Genomic DNA, 21016 nt, shown 5'->3' with positions numbered 1-21016 from the left:
GAGGCCCCTGTCCCTTCAAGACCTTCAAAAAGCACTCACTTTTCTTTTGTCCCAGGTGCGCTGGCTGCAGGAACCTACTTGCAGGTTTTACTCTTCAGTTTCCCTAGTATCCAGCACACCATGCACTGTGTGTCTGTGCTCTGGTGCAGATGGCTAGGGCTGGGTATTTAGCAGTCCTGGGCTCCCTCTCCCTCCCTGCTCTGACTCCTCTCCTCCTGCCAGGAGCTGGGGTGGGGGTGGCCCGGGTCCTTCCTGGCCACAGCTTGTATCTTACCCCCTTTGCGAGGCACTGGGTTCTCACAGATGTAGATGTAGCCTGGCTGTTGTACTGTATCTTCTGGTCTCTGTTTTAGGAATGGTTGTATTTGTTGTATTTTTAAAAATATAGATGTTTTTGGGAGGAGATTTCTGCTGTCCTACTCACACCGCTCTCTTGGCTCCTCCTTGCCAATCTCAATTATTAAGTTACGTGTAAGACATGTGTGACCCATTGGATATTTGTCAAGTGACACTGGTGCTTCTGTTCATGCCCTGTTCTGTCCATCCCTTGGTAGCTGTCGCCTCAGAATCCGAAGGCTATTGTGAACTCCCATACTGCTACCTCGGGGTACCCCATGCATTGGCTGAGAAGGGTGACCTGCATGGCTGGGGACTCACCTTGCACTGGATGTCCCCAGGCTTGTGATAGGCCACCTATGGGATGCCCTCTGTGAGGATCTCCAGGGGAGCTGTGGCTGAATGCCTCAGGGGCAAGGTTAGAAAGGACGTTTCTAAAACCTAGTCCTTCGCTTTCAGAGTTGAAAGCTTTCATCTCTTTTGCTCGACGCTCCAGCAGGCTTCGTATCCTTTCAGTGCACTCATTCTGAAATGTCAATATCTCTTCTTCCATCTGTTGTGGGTTGGTGGGGGGAAGCAAAAAGAAAGCTCATTTATTTTAAAAAATCTATCAACTAAAGAAACAATAATTATTATGGTTTAAAGTGAATCATAAAAATGTCCACACTGGCTATTTTAAAGGATGTACATTTAAAAATCAAAGAGATCAACTATAGAAATCATATATAACTTATATTGCTAAAATGTGTAAAATCAAGTTCTTAAAAGCAAAGGTAATAATGTATTGAAATAATAAATCAAGGCACACACACACGCACACACACACACACACACACACACACACACACACACACACACATACAGCCTCAGTACCTTAAAGGACACAAGTGAATTTAGGGATTCATGTTCTAATATATATGACAAAGAATGAGTAAAATAAATAAAGCTACATCTAGAAATAATATTTTCAGCCTGACTCTTCATCTGTGTAAAACTGGTTTTACCTTCTCTTTTCTAGTAATGCATCAATCTGTAGAGTTTGAGACCAGGGATGAATGAATAAAGTATATTCCTGATCCCTTTTCCTTGTCTCTCTCAAGCAACTACTAAAGTTTTTTCCTTCACTATCCAAGTTTCTCTCCAATTTCTTTAGGTACAACTAGGTACACAAAGAAGTGAGGAAGCCGGAGCCAGAGCTATCCTTTTACAATTCAACTGTCTTCGCATAACTCCACATCATTCCTCTAGCAATTACTACTTAAGTATATTCCTTTAATATATCACACTCATTAATTTTAAGGTTCATTACTGAATCAGTAATTTTAAAGAAAAAGAAAACACTACCAAAACTTGAATTAAGGAAATATGGTATTGTCAAGACAGTCTAATGCCACCTCTGTCATCATGAAAATATATTTATGAAATGATTTTGATGAAAGCAAATACTGGCACAATTACTTTTTTCTATTATGTATACCTGTTGTTTTAAGAGTGCCTTGCGGAGGGAGACCCTCTCTTCAAGCTCCCGAAGCTCTTGAGCGTGTTGTGCCTCAACCTGCATTTTGATCTTGCTCTGAAGTTCAGTCAACAGCTCCAGTTCCTGCTGCAGCTGCGTTTTCAAAGCCTGGCACTCTGCCTCCTGTGCTTCATCCAAATGCCGCTGAAAGAGAGAAAGAAAACATATATCCTCCTGTGAGCTACCTTCTCATGACCTATGGAAAGGAGGAGGTGTAAGTGAAGACCGACTACTCTTCCATAGGGCACAACTGTTCTCTTTTACATCTTGGAGTAAACCTCTCTGGAAAAGGAAAACACAGCAACCAATGACGGCGTTATAAGGATAAAGCTATCATAAGCTATTTGGATGATGCCTAAATAATCATTATTTTTTAAAGAAAAATATAGAATCTGATTGATATAAGACCGTGAATCTCTTCTCTCCAATGGAAATAAGTATAGAACAGGTTATTTATTTAATGCTACAGCTTATGGGCCAAATCTGAACAGCTACCTGATTTTTTGTTTTTGTTTTTCAATAGTCCACTAATTAGGAATGGTTTTTTACATTCTGAAATGGTCACATTTTAAATGGCTATGTAAATACCCACATAACAACCTCAATTTTTCCTCCTAAAATATTTACTATCTGGCCCATTAAGAAAAAGTCTGTAAACTTACATAGCAACTATTTTGTAGCTGCACTCAAATGTGACCATCTGGATTCCCGATAAAGTACTACTCTTTGAACACTGCTTAACAAAGTTGCTTCTCCAATCTTGATGCGCTGTTGGTATATGTACTGAACGTCTGCAAGGCACCAGCAGAGAGCCTATGTGGAGCCTCATGTCCAAATGTATCAAAGAGAATTACATATGCATCATGCATATTTCCAAGCAATGCTGAGAACAAGAAGAATATGGGCCACCATGACTATTTCCCAAGGTGCAGCAGAGTTTTCATTTCTGACTTAATATTTCAATTGTTGGGATTTTATTCAGGTGGTGGAAGGAAAGGGGCACTAAATTTGTTTTGCCTAAGTAAAGTAAACTTACAGCTCAAGTGGAGAGCATTTCATTAATGTTGCGGTCATACTGCTCAGTTAAGATGGCTAAGTTTTGGGCCTGCTTCTCCTTAGGGTTTACTCTTTAGCACCACAAGCAAAAACCTGAAAGTCAGCTAACTAATTTTTCAAAGGTCAAAGAAAAGTTATGAGGCAAGGGAAGGGACAACCCTTCTTGTGGTAATGATAACAGACATGAACTACATAAACATTTTTGAGATAAAATAATTTGAGTTCAGAGACAGAATAACTCGGCTTTAAATCACAGGTTAATTATTCTATGAACTCAAGGTTCAACAAAACTTAGCAAGATGAGATCTATTTCATAAGGTGTACCCATCAGGCCTACAAGTAACAACACTCATTTGCTACACAAAGGCAGAACCTATAGTTGAAATTATTTACCTCAATGTATATACTGCCAGATATTGAATGGTTGACTAAGTGTGCAAATGTGTGTATGACCAAACACTCTTGTCAGGGAACTAGTTCACACTCTTTGCTCCAATACTACAAAATCAAATATATATCCTTTTCTGCATTTTACACCAATTGAGGTACTAAGTCATAGTCATGTACCTTTATTCAGTGAAGGGTCAAGAAATGTCTAGCTAGAAAGACAAACTCTTGGTTTAGTTACTCTTAGCACTGCTCTTAAATACTGCCCTTGGTTAATAAAATTCCTCCAAGTTAGCCAGAAATGGAACAATGAAATTTAGAATTCTCTTCTGACTTTGTGTAACAGCCTCCATTCTTTAAAAAACTTTCAAATATTCAAATATATCGCCAAGAAAACTATAGTCACTCCATATCACTAGCTAATGACAAAAAGGAATGCCCTGGAAAATTTTTTCGACAAGATTAATACTTATACCAAGAACAAACTATATTCCTCAATGTTTCACTCAAGTGAAAGCAGGATAAACATGTTCCAGTTGTTTCTTAATCACTTAATACTGACAAAACATCACCTGATGGCAGATGAAGAAACGGCAGATAAACAATAGGTGTTTACCCAAGTTATTCCTCAGAAATGGTGCCCCAATGTCTACAAATACTGTCAGCTTACCTAAGTGTGCAAACTGAAGTCCTCCTATCCCCCTTAAAGTCTTGGAGAAAGTTGGAATAGTTGCAACTATTGAAGTTGAACTACTACTTAGTAAGTACAAATTTACCTAAAAAAGTTGCAACTATTACTTATGTAAATGAAATGACATGATGTTAAAATAGAGTCTGTTTTCTCCAAGAAGGGACTAGGGTTACCAAAGGGAAGGGGTTGGGGAGCGTGGGTGGGGAGGGAGGGAGAAGGGGATTAAGGGCACTATCATTAGCACTCACAATATAGTGGGGTCACGGGGAACGCAGCACAGCACGGAGAAGACAGCAATGACTCTATAGTGTCTTACTACGCTGATGGACAGTGACTGCAGTGGAACATGGTGACTTTCTTTCCCACTAAAGTAACAGAACAATTTCTTTTATGGAAAATCTTGAGCTTATGTATCATGAGAAGGATGGTTTCTATCTGAAGTCTGACTGTGACTGTGAGACATTATCTTTCCCCTTGATTTTTTAACAGTATCTGTGAAAATCAGACTAGTGTCTACAAGCATTCAAACTGAGAAGGCTGCCACAGCAGGGAACCAAAAGGAAGGGCTAAACCGCAAACAACTAACCTCTCCCAAGCCCCAGAGAAATGAAGTCATATCAGATTTATGGTCGGACCAAAGACACTAAAGAAGCTTTCAGTTTGGTTTACTTCTGGGCGCTGCTCACTTTAAAACTGTAATTTATTTTATAGACATGCTTTAAATATCTTTTGGTGGGAAACCCTACTATGTACCCACTACAAAGACAAAGTAAATCTGGAAAATCATTATGAATTCTGATTGTGATAAGCATTAACTAATGATGGTTATGTGGATAGTCAACGTACGAGCCATTCTGTAAACGATGTTTATTAGTTGTTTTGAAGATACAGCAAAGTATAAAATTTGACTTAGATTCACAAGGAGAGGGTGAATCTTAGCTTTGCTTCTGTGTTTTGTTCAGGACAACTTGTATGAATGGAGTTGAATAGGAATCAGAGACACCACTAGGTGTGGTTTAGCTTCTGGTTTGGACACAGATTACTCCTGTGAGTGAATTTCACTTCACTTTAAGAGAGTTATTCAGGTAAGTGTTGTTACCTGATAGTTTTATAGTTAAATGGTCAAAGAGTTTGAAAAGAGGGTAAAGAAGATACTGTGGAACGGGGCTTTATTGGATGTAAATACAAGTTTACAATGGGCAGACATATACAGATTAACTGAGGTACTACTGTGGGTGACAACATATATAGTGGGTCATTTTGGTTTTTTGTTTATTAAGATTCATGTGATTATACTTCACATATTCATTACAAGTTATAAAATTTGAAAATTCCTTGGAATTGTTAACTCTGGTTGATGTTGGTAGAGGGGGCTGGACCAGGTGGCCTAAAGAACAAGGAGAGGGAAACCTTTAACTTTATAATAAATACACTTTGGCATCTTTTGAATTTTGTATCATATAAATACATTTATCAAAGCAAATACAAAATTTAAAGTCCTTTGATATTATATATCACCAACACTTGTCTTTCCTTATTTGTCTACAAGAGAGCATATAATACCTTGCTTCACTCTGATGTACTAATTAAAAATACACTCCAACTACACATGCCCTGGTCTTACCTATGTTACCAAACACAGAAAGAATGGGAGTAACAGTGTGATAATTCCACTATTCCTCTAAAGATGAGTATTGACAATGAAGGGAGAGGGGGTAAAAAGGCATTTTTCATTCACTGGTTTCTGTACTAATTAAGAACTTACTGACTCTTTTGGATACAAATCACATTCACAGGAAATAAGACTCCAAAACTATAAAACTTGGAACAACAGAGAGAAGCCAGCAGGTTAGTATGTTGATATGTAGATTGTAGTATCAACACTGGACATTTGGGGACACTTAAAATCGAGAATTTTGAATCTTATTTATGACACTTTCCACAGTTAAAAAGTTCTGGCCATTTTTTGGTACTCTGCTTGAGAAATACACAAGCAGAAGTCTGTAGCCATAGACCCTCTACACCAACACTAATCAAACATGCTGAAAATGAAAAGAAAAAAAGCTTATTCAATTTCTTGATGACAGACATCTGGCTTAGACTTTTACTGGTTACATGATGCCTTTTATCTGTTCTCCTTTGCCAAGAAGCTTAGGCTAAAGGTACCTTCAGACTCTGAGGCTGCTGTTGAACCTGCATGACATGCTTCCACCTTAGTTCTAGCTCTCTCCATTTATTATCCTCCAGCTGGTCAGTGAGCTCGGTTTGATGCTGCAGACTCATCAACTCACAGCGCATCTTCTGCACTGTGTTGAGGTGGCGAAACTCCAGTTCTTGTGTGGATTCATGCTGTCGCAGTAGCATTGCATGTTCTAAGTCCTTTTGAGCCTGCCTTTTATTTAATTCCTAATCCATAAAAAAAGACAAAGGCGTAATTTGCTTATGTACAATGCCAGGAGAAAAAAAATCCTAAGAAACAGAGTAACCAGGATATAGATGTAATCCTCTCATTTAATAATGGCTGCACAGTGAATATTAGAGTTTTATTACTGGAACTGTAGAAAATGGGCAATTAGTCATACATTTGCCTTATCTGTTCATTTACTATTTCTACTACTTAGCAATAAGCTTAACACATATCAAATCTGTCCCAAGAGACTTAATGTCCTTTCTACTCTCTTTCCATCATTTATGTTTCCTAATTTTGTATTTGAACAGGATTTCTAAGTCATCCTTTGAATTTCTTCAGAGTATACATTCAATTCTATTACATGCAGTATACCCAGTATAGTGCAGTGGTTAAGAACACAAGACTCTAGGCCTAGGCTGCCTGCTTTCTGAATCCTGGCTCTGTTACTGACAAGCAGTGAGTCCTTGGGTTAATTACTTAAATTCTCTGTGCTTCCATTTCATTACTTCTCAAATGGAGACCATAACATAGCTGTGAAATGAGTTCATAAGAGGAAAGCTGTCAGAATACCTACCTCATGATCAATAAATGCTACTACAATTTTTTTTAGTTTAAAAGATCAAACGTACACACACACACACACACACACACTCACACATACTCTCTCTCTTTTTCTATGTAGAAGGAAGTCAGACGTGCGCCCTCTGCCTCTGCTGCCCCTTCTCCAGGGGCCAACATTTGGTGCATGTTTCCCAACCTTCCCCACGCTTATCGTGACACAACTATTACACAAAAATATACAGTTTTAAAATTGAATAACAATATATATTATAGGCATATAATATGCTTTCTTTACCTAAAAGTATAATGGACAAATACAGATTTTTAAAAAAATTTTTATAGGAAGCTTCTGCTTTCTGATGCCATAGTTTTTCTATTTTCTGCTTTATGACAAATTTTCAATAAACATCTACACATGATACACCATATAATTATGTTACTATTTCTTTAGGATAGAATTCTAGAAGCGGATTCGATGGGTTGAAGATACATGCAAATTAAATGGTTAAAGCTGCTGAATTATGCTCCAAAATGGCAGTGTCAGTTTATATTCTCACCAACATTGACCACTTTCCCTGCCACTACTAGGACTTACCAATTTTTTAGACGGATCTTATCTAATTGATGCAATTGTTTTAATTTGAATTTCCTTAATTATTAATGAATTTGAATGATTATGTTATACTTGAAGTTTATTTTAAGCCACTCTTGGAAATAAATTGATCTATGCTCATAGGTACACCTGATAATGAGAACTGTTGTTTTCATTGGCATAAGTTTCTACATATTCCCAATGAATAATTTCATGATTATAAAATTATGTTAAATGGTAGTATATACCTTCATGGCACCCATTTCAGATGAAAAGGCATAAGTTATCCAATTAATTTTCTCATATTTAAAAATTAACAGTTCTTTCATTCATGGATTTAATATTTATTAAATATTTACTTAATACATATTTATTGAATACCTATTATGAGCCAGCCACTAGCTACAAGGCCTGGCGATATCTAGCCACCCGATATAAAAGCCCTGAACAGAACCTGGGACTTCATCTAATTTCCATTCTACTTGGGGAGAAAGAGATCCCCATAAAAAGTGTGTGCACATACGTGTGTGTGTGTGTGGAGTGTGAGAGAGAGAGAGAGAGAGAGAGAGAGAGGAGTGCAAGAATATTCAAAGAAGGGAGGAGGATTTGCAGATCAGAATTGAGGAGATATAAAGTGAGGTAAGGTGAACTCTGTGAGTTGGGTTTCCAGGGAAGAAGGACTTAGGCAAAGGCAAGCAGAGATGCTCTAAGGCCCTAAGGGTGGGATGTGACTGACATATTTTCAGGAAGATTCTGATTTCACACCATTTAAACATACCTCCCTGACAAGGTCCTGCTCCAAGTTATGGCACCCGAGTAACAGCTTTCTTTTGAAGCGACGGCATTGCAGCTCTAGGTACCGTCTCTGACGCTGAAGAAGATTGGTCTTTTCCTCTTCTTGGAAATGCTGTATGTTCTCTTTCTGCTTTAAAAGCCATTCCTGTTTTTCTTTTCTTGGGGTGCTCTTGTTTTCATTCAGCTCCTGGCAAGATAAAAAACAACTGAGATCAAAATACATAAAAATTAACTACATGAATATACTATTTGGTGGCTGGTAATCTTCAGTTAAACTACTTAATTTGTGCCCTCTCTCATGGGCAGGCAGGGCAATGACCTTAAAGGAGGTAGGTAGTATTTTTCTGTTTCTGGAGTTATCCATGAAGTAGGACAAGAAAAGAGAAAACATACACTAGAAAACATGCATACTTTTTAGCTTTGCATAGCTATATTTAGGATGGCTCGTAGCTTTGAAAGCACGCAATGATTGGTGAATGAAGTAAAACATCTTTCTTTAAAGTCCTCCAAAAAAGGGAATAAGACAGTGCTTTCAAGTTAAAATCACACATGAATTAAAATTAAGGTTAAAATATAGTTATGGCTCACTTCTTGGTTTTCAACAATAGAAATACTAAGTTTTTGGCAAAGTTAAGGATGGGTTCAGTATAAAAGACCAGAAATTAAATGGAAAATCAACAAAACCACAGGAAAATAGAGACCTTTTAGAATAGATTTAATATTCAGCACTATAACCACTGAACAAGGCAAGACCAATGTTTTCTACAGCATTTTAAATATCATCTCACAAACTACCTAAAAAAAATTTATTTATACTGGACAAGATAAGAATATTGACAATACATTCAATGATGCAAACCCGAGGATGCTGACAATACATTCAATGATTCAAACCCAATGATGCTAATTAATACTAGTATATTTCAACCTAAAATGCATCAACCTTGCAGAGAATATAAATCAGCCATCTTTCCCAGGTCTAAGATGATTTTTTAGAGACTGTTAACCTATGGTTCTTCATCTGTTGTTCAAGAAAGAAACCAATTATTCATTACTTTCATTTATAAGATATTCAAACACATAAAAATAAAAAGCACATAAGCTTGTAGTTCTCAACTTAAGGATGTCAATGAGAAGACAGGGATAATACAGGCATATACAGAAAGAATCACTTGGCTATGTTTTTCAAAATCTTTTGCCAAGGAAATTTCCCACCCACAGGACTATAGTATGTCCCTTCCTCTACACTGATAATAATCATTCTAAATGAACACACACACACACACAGACCTACGCAGACACAAAACTACCTTCTAAAAGAAAACGGACCTATTAGTCAGACTATGAATTATATGCTTAAAGGATTATCTAAAACAACATATTCATTTATAAAACTAAAACCTGATTTCACTAGGAAACAACTATAGAACTGCATTTTGTTGGATATTTATTTACAGTTGGGAATCCTATTTACCATCTTTTCAAATCCCATGTTCTAGTATTGAGTTTAGCTTTTAGATTACAGTAATGGGAATACATAGCAGGTTATATTCTTTAAAGTTGGAAAAATCTTATCAATGAACCTCACTCGGCAGGGTATATATAACAAGGCTTTGTGCCACCAATGTTCTTAATAAGACTTATATGTCTAATTATAGGTCACGTCCCTACACACATAAAAGCACTATACCAAAGAGATTATGGTTATTTTATCAATATTGATTTATCTGTGTGCTAATAATTAATTACATGGACTAAAAATTTCAGTCCATCAGTCTGTAAAAGAGGGTGTAAACTGGGGAAGTCTTGGTGGGTGGGGAATTTCCTTGGCAAAAGATTTTGAAAAACATAGTCAAATGATTCTTTGTGTATATGCCTGTATTTTCTCTGTCTTCTCATTGACATCCTTCAGTTGAGAACTACAAGTTCATGTGCTTTTTATATTTATGTGTTTGAGTATCTTATCCACAAAAGTAATAAAGAATTGGTTTCTTTCTTGAATAACAAGTGAAGAACCATCAGGTCAATAGTCTCTGAAAAATCATCTTACACCTACAAAAGATGGCTGATTTATATTCTCTGCAATATAATAAATATGCTATAGTTGACACATATCATTTTCCTGTCCTGACCACTATCCTGAATAATAATCCCCTTTCAGAAATTGCCTTAGGACAACATGGCTTTCCTCACAGTTAGACTAGATCTGCGATAAAAATAAGTTCAAGAAGGCAGCACATAAAGGGCAAACACACATGAAATCCTGCAGCCATAATGACATAATTAGCATGCTTTCCTATTAAAGAAAATAGGATGAGAAGAAATGCCTCTTATCCTTCTTCTGTGTTAAAATCAGAATAAGAACAAATTACTGTAATTTGAGCCCAAAGTAAGAAGGTATGATTTACTTTTAAAGGAAGAGATGTATGGCTCTTTTTCACAGCTAAAATATTTTTATTTCTAGTGACTCAATTACTTAAGAAGTGCTTAGGAAAGCTACTAAATAATAGCTTTATAAAACAATTCACATTTTCAAGAGATCAGTCTTTTTAGATCCCACTCAACTGAGGATCTCAGCCATTGAAAAGTAATAGGTTATAATCTATGTCCTCACTTAAACTGATATATTGTTAGTGGCCACAAAAAAAAGAAAAATTTATCTTAATGGTTCTATGAGCAGATCAATATTGGATATAACCAGTAAGCAGGTAAGTGGCTTGAAAATTTTTATAAAGTAAATACCTCCTTAAGCTGTTCCTTTCGAAGTTTGTATTCTCTCTTCTGGGTCTTCAAAAGGCTATTCAGTTCTTTCTTCTGCTCAGCCTGAATACGTTGCTGAAATTTTTTCGCCTCGTTGGACATCACTTTAGCCTATAGGAAAATTTTTAAATGGATCAAATTAGCTAAGCAGATAAGCTTCAAAGCAGCAGTTTATTACATTAGCAAGGATATTTCCTCCCACCTAAGAATATAAAATCAGTATAATCATTACCAAAACAAGAATATCCAATAAATTATTAACAAGTGTTACTCAGCATCCTTACGATTTGAATTTCAGACAACCACTAAAATGGAACTCATCTTTAAAATGCTGATCTTTTACAGGGTCAGTGTTTTCACCTTTTTTCCCCCCATTTAAGTGGAGTATGCTGCCCGACCCACCCCACTAATAAAACAAAACAAATGTAATTAAGTTATGACCTTTTATCTAGCTTGACTTGTGTATTAAACAATGTAATACATTCATATTCAAATTAAACCCTGACTTTTAATTTGTATTTTAAATAATATGAAAATGTTAAATATTAAATACCTGTACATGATTATTTTATTTCTGATGATACATGCAATAGTTGACCCTTAAACAACGTGGGGATTAGGGGTGCTGACTCCCAACAGAGTAAAAAATTCCTCCTATAACTTTTCATTCCCCAAAAACTTAACTACTAAAAGCATACTGCTGAATGGCAGCCTTACTAACAACATGAACAGATATTCACACAGATTCTGTATGTTGTATGAATTCTATACTGTATTCTTACAATAAAGCTAGAAAAAAGAAAATGATCTTTTAAACTGTCTCCCAAAACATTTTCCAAGACCTTTATCGAAAAAAAAATGTGTATAAATGGGCCTGTGCAGTTCAAACCTATGTTATTCAAGGGTGGACTATACATATCCATTGTAGAACATTTAGGAAATACAGAAAAACACAAAGAAGAAAAATCTTGCATGATTTTACCACCCAGAGATAACCAATATAAACATTTTGGTGCATACCCTTCCTAATTTTTTCTAGGCAGGTATAGATATTGATATAAATATATAAAACAAATCTAAAATCATATTGTACATCCTGTTTCATGAATTCCTTTCCTAAAAATGTTAGTATCTACCTCTTTACAAAGTATTCAAGAAAGTACAACACCAAACAGAATTCTACATATTTCTACATTCTTTCACCAAATTATTTCAAAATCAAATATTCATTTACACCAGAAATTATTTTGCTAAATTCTCTGTTCCTGTGAGAGGTGATTCTTCTTTTTTTTGCAGGGAAGGGTGAACAGGGTGGCTATAAATGCCCCAGGGCAGACTAGCCAGACATATTTGAAGATATGGTCTAAATTTATTGAGAAGTTTACATTTTACTTGACAACTGTGATTATCAAAATAAATTGAAACTAATGGGACACCTAGGAAATTAGAAACCAGTTTTCACAAAAGACTCCTAAAAAATGCACCTTTATCATACAGTAGAATGATACTTACTTGTAGTAAACAAATGGGTTAAATCTGAATCTGAAACCCTCTTAATTCCTCTTAATTTAACATTCACTGCATATTATAGTACTCTTCAATTCTTCTGATATAAAAATGCTACTATAAATTTAAGGTTTCCAAAAAGTACATAGAGAATGATGAATGTCTTTTTGACACCTAAATCACCTACTAACTGATTTATCAGACTTCTCAGATAACCAAAGTACCCAAGGCCTAGAAGAGAAATCTTAATGACTTTTTTTTCATTAGGGTATCATTGATATACACTGTTATGACGGTTTCACATGAAAAGTAATGTGGTTACTACATTCACCCACATATATCATCGAGTTCCCCCCAAACCACATTGCAGTCACTGCCCATCGGTGTTGTAAGAAGCCACATCACTACATGTCTTTTCTGTGCTACACTGTCTTCCCCATGATCACCCCCACACCGTGTGTACTGATCGTAATAGCCCTCAATGCCCTTCTCCCTCCCTCCCCAACCACCCTCCTGCACCCCTCCCCTTTGGTAACCGCTAGTTCCTTCTTGGAGTTTGTGAGTCTCCTGCTTTGTTCCTTCAGTTTTGCTTCATTGTTATACTACACAAATAAGGGAAATCATTTAGTACTTGTCTTTCTCTCCCTAACTTATTTCACTGAGCATAATACGATCTAGCTACATCCATGTTGCTGCAAATGGTAGGATTTGTTTCTTTCTTATGGCTGAATAGTATTCCATTGTGCACATGTACAACTTCTTCTTTATCCATCCATCTTACTGATGGACACTTAGGTTGCTTCCATATCTTAGCTACTGTAAATAGTGCTGTGATAAACATAGGGGTGCATATGTCTTCTTGAATCTGACAACTTTTTTCTCTGGGTAAATTCCTAGGAGTGGAATTCGCGGGTCAAATGGAATTTCTATTTTTAGTTTTTTGAGGAACCTCCATATTGCTATCCACAATGGTTGAACTAGTTTACATTCCCACTGGCAGTATAGGAGGGATCCCCTTCCTCTGCATTCTAGCCACCATTTGTTGTTCCTAGTCTTTTCGATGTTGGCCATGCTAAATGGTATGAGGTGATATCTCATTGTGCTTTTAATTTGCATTTCCCTGATAATTAGTGATATGGAACATCTTTTCAAGTGCCTCTTGGCCATCTGAATTTCTTCTTTGGAGAAGCATCTGTTCATATCCTGAGACCATTTTTTAATTGAGTTATTTGCTTTTTGGGTGTTGAGGCATGTGAACTCTTTACATATTTTGGGTGTTAATCACTTGTCGGATATGTTGTTTACAAATATAGTCTCCCATACTGTAGGATGCCTTTTTGTTCTGCTGATGGTGTCTTTGCTGTACAGAAGCTTGATGTAGTCCCATTTGTTCATTTTTGCTTTTGTTTCCCTTGCCCAAGGAGATGCGTCCAGGAAAAAGTTGCTCATGTTTATATTCAAGAGATTTTGCATATGTTGTCTTCTAAGACTTTTATGGTTTCATGACTTACATTCAGGTCTTTGAACCATTTTGAATTTACTTTTGTGTATGGGGTTAGATAATAATCCAGTTTCATTCTCTTGCATGTAGCGGTCCAGTTTTGCCAACATCAGTTGTTGAAGACACTGTCATTTCCCCATTGTATGTCCATGGCTCCATTATGGTATATTAATTAACCACATTTGCTTGTGTATATATGTGGGATCCCTAGCCTGTTCCATTGGTCTTTGGGTCTTTTCTTGTGCCAGTACCAAATTGCCTTTGCAGTAGAGGTTGAAGTTGGGGAACATAATCCACCCCCTGCTTTATTCTTCCTTCTCATGATTGCTTTGGCTATTTGGGGTCTTCCGTGGTTCCACGTGAATTTTAGAACTATTTGATCTAGTTCACTGAAAAATGCTGTTGGCATTTTGATAGGGATTGCTCTGAATTGGTAGATTGCTTCAGGCAGGATGGCCATTTTGACAATATTAATTCTTCCTATCCATGAGCAAAGGATGTTATTTCCATTTATTGGTATCTTCTTTTCTTGAATGTCTTCTAGTTTTCAGTGTATAGGTCTTTCACTTCCTTCGTTAGGTTTACCCCTAGGTATTTTATTCTTTTTTGATGCAATTGTGAATGGAATTGTTTTCCTGATTTCTCTTTCTGCTAGTTCATCATTAGTGTATAGGAATGCAAGAGATTTCTGTGTATTAATTTTGGATCCTGCCACTTTGCTGAATTCAGTTCTTAGTACTAGTAGTTTAGGGGTGGATTCTTTAAGATTTTTTATGTATAATATGTCATCTGCAAACAGTGACAGTTTAACTTCTTCTATACCAATCTGGATGCCTTTTATTTCTTTGTGTTGTGTGATTTCTGTGGCTAGGACCACCAGTACTATGTTGAATAAAAGTGGAAAGAGTGGGCATCCTTCTCCTATTCCCAACTTAGAGGAAAAGCTTTCAGCTTCTCACTGTTAAGTATGATGTTGGCTTTGAGTTTGTCATATATGGCCTTTACTATATTGAGGTACTTGCCCTCTATACACATTTTGTTGAGATTTTTTACCATGAATGGATGTTGAATTTTGTCGAGTGCTTTTTCAGCTTCTATGGAGATGATCATGAGCTTTTTGTCCTTATTTTAGTTAATGTGGTGGATGATGCTGATGGATTTTCAAATGTTGTACCATCCTTTCATCCCTGGAATAAATCGTACTTGATCATGATAGACGATCTTTTTGATATATTTTCTAGTATGATTTTGTTGAGTGTTTTTGTGACTATTTTCACCAGAGATATTGGTCTATAATTTCCTTTTTTTGTGGTATATTTGCCCAATTTTGGAATTAGAGTGATGCTGGCCTCATAGAATGAGGGTGGAAGTATTCCCTCCTTGTCTACTTTTTGGAAAGCTTTAAGGAGGGTAGTTATTAGGTCTTCACTAAATGTCTGATAAAATTCAGCAGTGAAGCCATCTGGTCCAAGAGTTTTATTTTTAGGTAGATTTTTATTACCAGTTCAGTTTTTTTGCAGGTAATTGATCTGTTCAGATTTTCTGTTCCTTTCTGGGTATGCCAAGGAAGGTTTTACTTTTCTTGAAAATTGTTCATTCCTTCTGGGTTATCAACTTTCTTAGCATACAATTTTTCACCTATTCTCTAATAATTCTTTGTATTTCCATAGTGCCCATAGTGATTTTTCCTTTCTCATTTCTAGACACTCTTTTTTTCTTGATAAGTCTGGCTAGGGGTTTTCTATTTTGCTTATTTTCTCAAAAAACCAGCTCCTGCTCTCATTGATTCTATTGTTTTATTCTTCTCGATTTTATTTAAGCCTGCTCTAATCTTTATTATGTCCGTCTCCTACTGACTTTGGGCCTCATTTGTTCTGCTTTTTCTAGTTTTGTTAATTGTGAGTTTAGACAGTTCATATCGGATTTTTCTTCTTTCCTGAGGCAGGCCTGTATTGCAATATACTTCCCTCTTAGCAGAGCCCTAGCTGCATCCCACAGATTTTGCATTGCTTGATCTGTTTTTATTTGGTCATTGATCCATTGATTATTTAGGAGCATGTTGTTAAGCCTCCATGGGTTTGTGGGTCTTTTCATTTTCTTTAAGTAATTTATTTCTAGTTTCATACCTTTGTGGTCTGGGAAGCTGGTTGGTTCAATTTCAATATTTTTGTATTTACTGATGTTCTTTTTTGTAGTCTAGTATATAATCTCTTCTTGAAAACGCTCCATGTGCACCTGAGAAAAATGTGTACCCTGCAGCTTTTGGGTGGATCATTCTGTAGATATCATTAGGTCCATCTGTTCTAATGTGTTGTTCAGTGTCTCTGTTCCCTTACTTATTTTCTGTCTGGTTGATCTGTACTTTGGAGTGAGTGGTGTGTTGAAGTCCCCTAAAATGAATGCATTCTGTTAGTATTTGTTTCACATATGTAGATCCTCCTGTGTTGGGTGCATAGATATTTATAATGGTTATATTCTGTGTTGGACTGACCCCTTTACCATTATGTAATGTCCTCCTTTGCTCTTGTGACTTTCTTTGTTTTGAAGTCTACTTTGTCTGATACAAGTACTGTAACTCCTGCTTTTTTCTCCCTATTGTTTTCATGAAATATCTTTCTCCATCCCTTCACTTTTAGTCTGTGTATGTCTTTGGGTTTGAGGTGAGTCTCTTTTAAGTGGCATATAGATGGGTCTTGCTTTTTTATCCATTCTATTGCCCTGTGTCTTTTGATTGGTGCATTCAGTCCATTTACATTTAGGGTGATTATCAATAGGTATGTACTTATTGCCATTGCAGGCTTTAGATTCATGGTTACCAAAGGTTCAAGGGAACCTTCCTTACTATCTAAGAGTCTAAGCTCACTTATTGTGCTATTGCAAACACAACCTAAAGATTCTTTTTTTTCTCCACCTTTTTCTTCCTCCTCCATTGTTTATATATTAAGTGTCATATTCTGTACTCTTTGTCTATCCCTTAACCTACTATGGGATAGTTGATTTAATTTTGCATTTGCTTAGTAATTAATTGTTCTGCTTTCTTTCATGTGGTTTTATTACCTCTGGTGACAGCTATTTAGCCTTAGGAACTCTTCCATCCATAGCAGTCTATCCAAGATGCACTGCAGAAACAGTTTGTGGGAGGTAAATACTCTCAGCTTTTGCTTACCTGGAAATTGTTTGATCCCTCCATCAATGTTAAATGATAACCTTGCCAGGTAGTGTATTCTTGCTTCTGCTTCATTGCATTAAATATATCCTGCCACTCCTTTCTGGCCTGTAAGTTTTCTGCTGAGAAGTCTGATGAGAGCCTGATGGGTTTTCCTCTGTATGTGATCTTTTCTTTCTCTCTGGCTTCTTTTAATATTTTGTCTTTATCCTTGATCTTTGCCATTTTAATTATTATATATTTTGGTGTTGTCTTCCTTGGGTCCCTTGTGTTGGGAGATCTGCGCACCTCAATGACCTGAGAGACTATCTCCTTCCCAAGATTGGGGAAGTTTTCAGCAATTACCTCCTCAAAGACACTTTCCCTTTTCCTCTCTCTTCTTCTTCTGATACCCCTGTAATACGAATATTGCTCCAGTTGGAATGGTCACACAGTTCTCTCAATATTAGTTCATTCCTAGAGATCTTTTTTCTGTGCCTCAGCTTCTTTGCATTCCCCTTCTTCAAATTTTTTTCATTTATCATCTCCTCCACCATATTTAATCTGCTTTTAAATCCCCACATTGTATTCCGTAATGAATGGATCTCTTTTCTGGATTCGTTCTTGCATTCTTGAGTATTTTTCTGTACCTACATGGATGTGTTTATGATTTTTTAAAAATCTCTTTTAGAAAGACTGATGAGTTCATTTTCACTTGACCTCTTTTCTGGTGTTTTGGGGATTTCGGTTTGAACCAGGTTCCTTTGGCATTTCATATTTGTATGTAGCACCCTCTAGGACCCTGAAGGCGTACTCCCTGGAGTTACTTAGCCCATGGAGCAATGTCAGGTTCTCAGCAGAGCGGCACTGGTGACTGGGGGTTGGGAAAAGCTGTTTCCTGCTTCCTGGCTACTGTGCATCTGTCCACAGCCAGACTAGTCAGCAGAACATACAGGTGTAACCGTCTATGCCTTGCATTTGTAGCTGCTGTAGGCAGGACCTCCCTCTGGATGGACTGATGCCAGGGCAGGGGCAGCTGGTTTGTGAGCCAGTGCCAGCCTGCCAGAAGGTGCAGCAGGCTGCATATCATGGTGGAAGGCTTCAGAGCTGTGTAGCCAGCCAGGGGGATGGAGGGCCTGAAGTTCCTGAAAAGTTCCCAACCTGCTGGGCAGAGTGCACCTGGACAATTTTGTTTACCTGTCCTTTTTCCTGAGCAGCAAGCCCTCTGCAATCCTTCCCATTTAGTAGCCCTCTCACTGTTAGGAAGTCTCTCATACTGCCTGCCTTTCTTTTGTCCCAGAGCAGCCAGATGTGAATCCCTGTTTTCCACAACAGCTGGAATCTCAGTCTGTGCAAGTATTCCTCCTGTCTTAGCTTTCCAACCCCATTAATCTTGAGCACCATGCAATACAGGTTCTTGCTCCCACAGCAGATCTCCAGGGCTGGGTGTTCAGCAGTCCTAGGCCTCCACCCCATCTACACTCCATTTCTCTTCCTTCTTCCAGTGAGCTGGAGTGGGAGAAGAGCGTGGGTACCTCCAGATCATGGCTTTGGTATGTTACATTTTTTGAGGTCTGTTCTTTTCTCCAGGTGTAAGCAGTCTGGTGCTGCCTTCTTTCCTGTTGATCTTTTAGGGTTAGTTGTATTAACAATATTTTCATATTATATGTGGCTTTGGGAGGAGGCCTCTGTCTCACCTCTCAGATCGTCATCTTCAATCTGATCTACCTGACTTTAACCACTGTTACATGATAAAACTGTCAAGTTATCAGGACATAATTCCATATTGACTCAGCACTTGATATTTTACCTATTATATAAATATTGCTCCCTTTCCCCAGTTGACTTGCTAATTGTGGGGAACAGATACCCTAACATCAAAATGCCATCTTGGTTAATTTTGAAATAGTCACAACTGAGAATAAATACATTAGTGATACTGGTCAGCTACCTGTTTTTCCACTGCAGCCTCATGTTTCTTGATAAGTTTCTTCATTTTTGCTGCAAAGGTGTTACGCTGAGTTTCAAGGTCTTTCTCTAATCTGAGGCGATGCTCATCCATCTTAGCCTTTAACTTCTTTTCCAGATTCATGAGCTGTTTCTGATGTTGCTGTGTCATTCTCTTACAGCCAGACATTTGTTCTCTGAGCTGACTTTCCTGCTCACGTTCTGGCATTTCCCTTGTAACCTACAACAATGGAGAGGAAAGAATGAAGTAAAACCAAACCTTTTTATTTCAAAACCATCTTAGACCAGTCTACTATCAACTAAGTAGGTAACTCATGTAGGAGATCCCACTCAACAGCTTCTAATAAAATTTCATCTGAAAAAGCAGACAAGCTAGCTGGTTCTAAAATTTAAGTGGGAATGGAAAGGACCTAGAATAGCCAAAGTTTTGAGGGGGTATGAAAAGTTGGTAGATGTAAACTTCAGTAATCAAAACAGTGTGGTATTGGTATAAGGACAGGCTGAATAGAGCAAAGGAACACAGTAAAATCTGGAAACAGACCCACATATATTCAGTCAATTGATTTGCTACCAAAAAATCAAGTTAATTCAAAGAGGAAAGGAAAGTGTTTTTAACAAATCCTGGTCTAACAACTAGTTCTCTGTATTCAAAATAAATAAATGCTTAATCATGCTATATACAGAAATTAATCTGAAAAGAGTCACTTGACCTAAACCTAAAATTCAGAATCACAGAGCAGAGAAAACACAGAATATTGTCATGTCCTTGGGATCAGCAAATATTTCTTGGGTATGACACAAAGAACACTGATTATAATAAAAAAAATGTACAAATTGGATTCACAATAAGGGGCAAAATTCAGATAATGTAAGATTAATCATTTAAAGTGAACAATTCAGTAGCATTTAGTATATTCATGATATTCTGCAACCACTGCCCCATTGTAAAGAAAAAAAAGTACAAACTGGATTCTTAGAGACAAAATTCACATAATGTATGATTAATCATTTAAAGTAAACAATTCAGTAATATTTAGTATATTCATGATGTTCTGAAAGACTGCCTGTATCTGGTTACAAAACATATATAACACTTCAGAAGAAAACCCTGTATGTTTTAAGCAGTTGCTCCCTAATCTCCCCTTCTGGTAACCACCAATCTATTTTCTGTCTATGGGTTTACCTATTTTGGATGTTTCATATAACATGTGACCTGTTGTGTCTGGCTTCTTTCACCTAGCATGTTTCCAAGGTTCATCCATATTGTATAGGATGTAACAGTACTTCGTTTCTTTTTATAGCTGAATAATATTCCACTGTATGCACATGCCCTCATTTGTTTATCTATTTATTTGTCACTGGACCTCTGTGTTGTTTCCACCTTTTGGCTATTGTGAATACTGCGTTTATGAACATTTGTGTATATGCATTTGTTTAAGTACCTGCTTTCGATTGTTTTGGATATATATCTAGGAGTAGAATTGCTGAGTCATGGGGAAACGCTGTTTAACTTTTTGAGAAACCATCAACTGTTTACCACAGCAGCTGACATTTTACATTCTTACCAGCAATATACAGCAGGAGTTCCAATTTCTCCACGTGCTCCCTAGTTTTTATTTTCCATCTTTGTTTTTGTTTTTCTCTTTTAATAGCTAGCCATCTAACAAAACAGCCGCAGACTCACAGAGTCCAAGAAGGGACTAGCAGTTACCAAAGGGAAAGGGGTGGGAAGGGTGGGTGAGAAGGCAGGGAGAAGAGGACTAAGGGGCATTATGATTAGTACACATAGTGT

At 37.1% G+C, this 21016-nt stretch overlaps 1 protein-coding gene across 1 annotated transcript in view; it reads right to left on the bottom strand.

Moving 5' to 3' along the window:
- Positions 1–562: 562 nt before the first annotated feature.
- LOC140845702 (serine/threonine-protein kinase TAO1-like) overlaps positions 563–21016 on the bottom strand; it is a 59421-nt gene continuing 38967 nt past the window's right edge. Inside the window, 8 exon segments of the mRNA XM_073220495.1 lie at positions 563–889; positions 1814–1996; positions 2889–2979; positions 5752–5756; positions 6153–6392; positions 8328–8531; positions 11087–11215; positions 19208–19444. Of these exon segments, the coding sequence (XP_073076596.1) occupies positions 563–889; positions 1814–1996; positions 2889–2979; positions 5752–5756; positions 6153–6392; positions 8328–8531; positions 11087–11215; positions 19208–19444 (1416 nt within the window).

Source organism: Manis javanica, chromosome 2 (genome assembly GCF_040802235.1).
Source record: "Manis javanica isolate MJ-LG chromosome 2, MJ_LKY, whole genome shotgun sequence".
NCBI lineage: Eukaryota > Metazoa > Chordata > Mammalia > Pholidota > Manidae > Manis > Manis javanica.
Note: the sequence above shows the minus strand (reverse complement) of the source record. Positions and strands in the feature narration are given on the sequence as shown.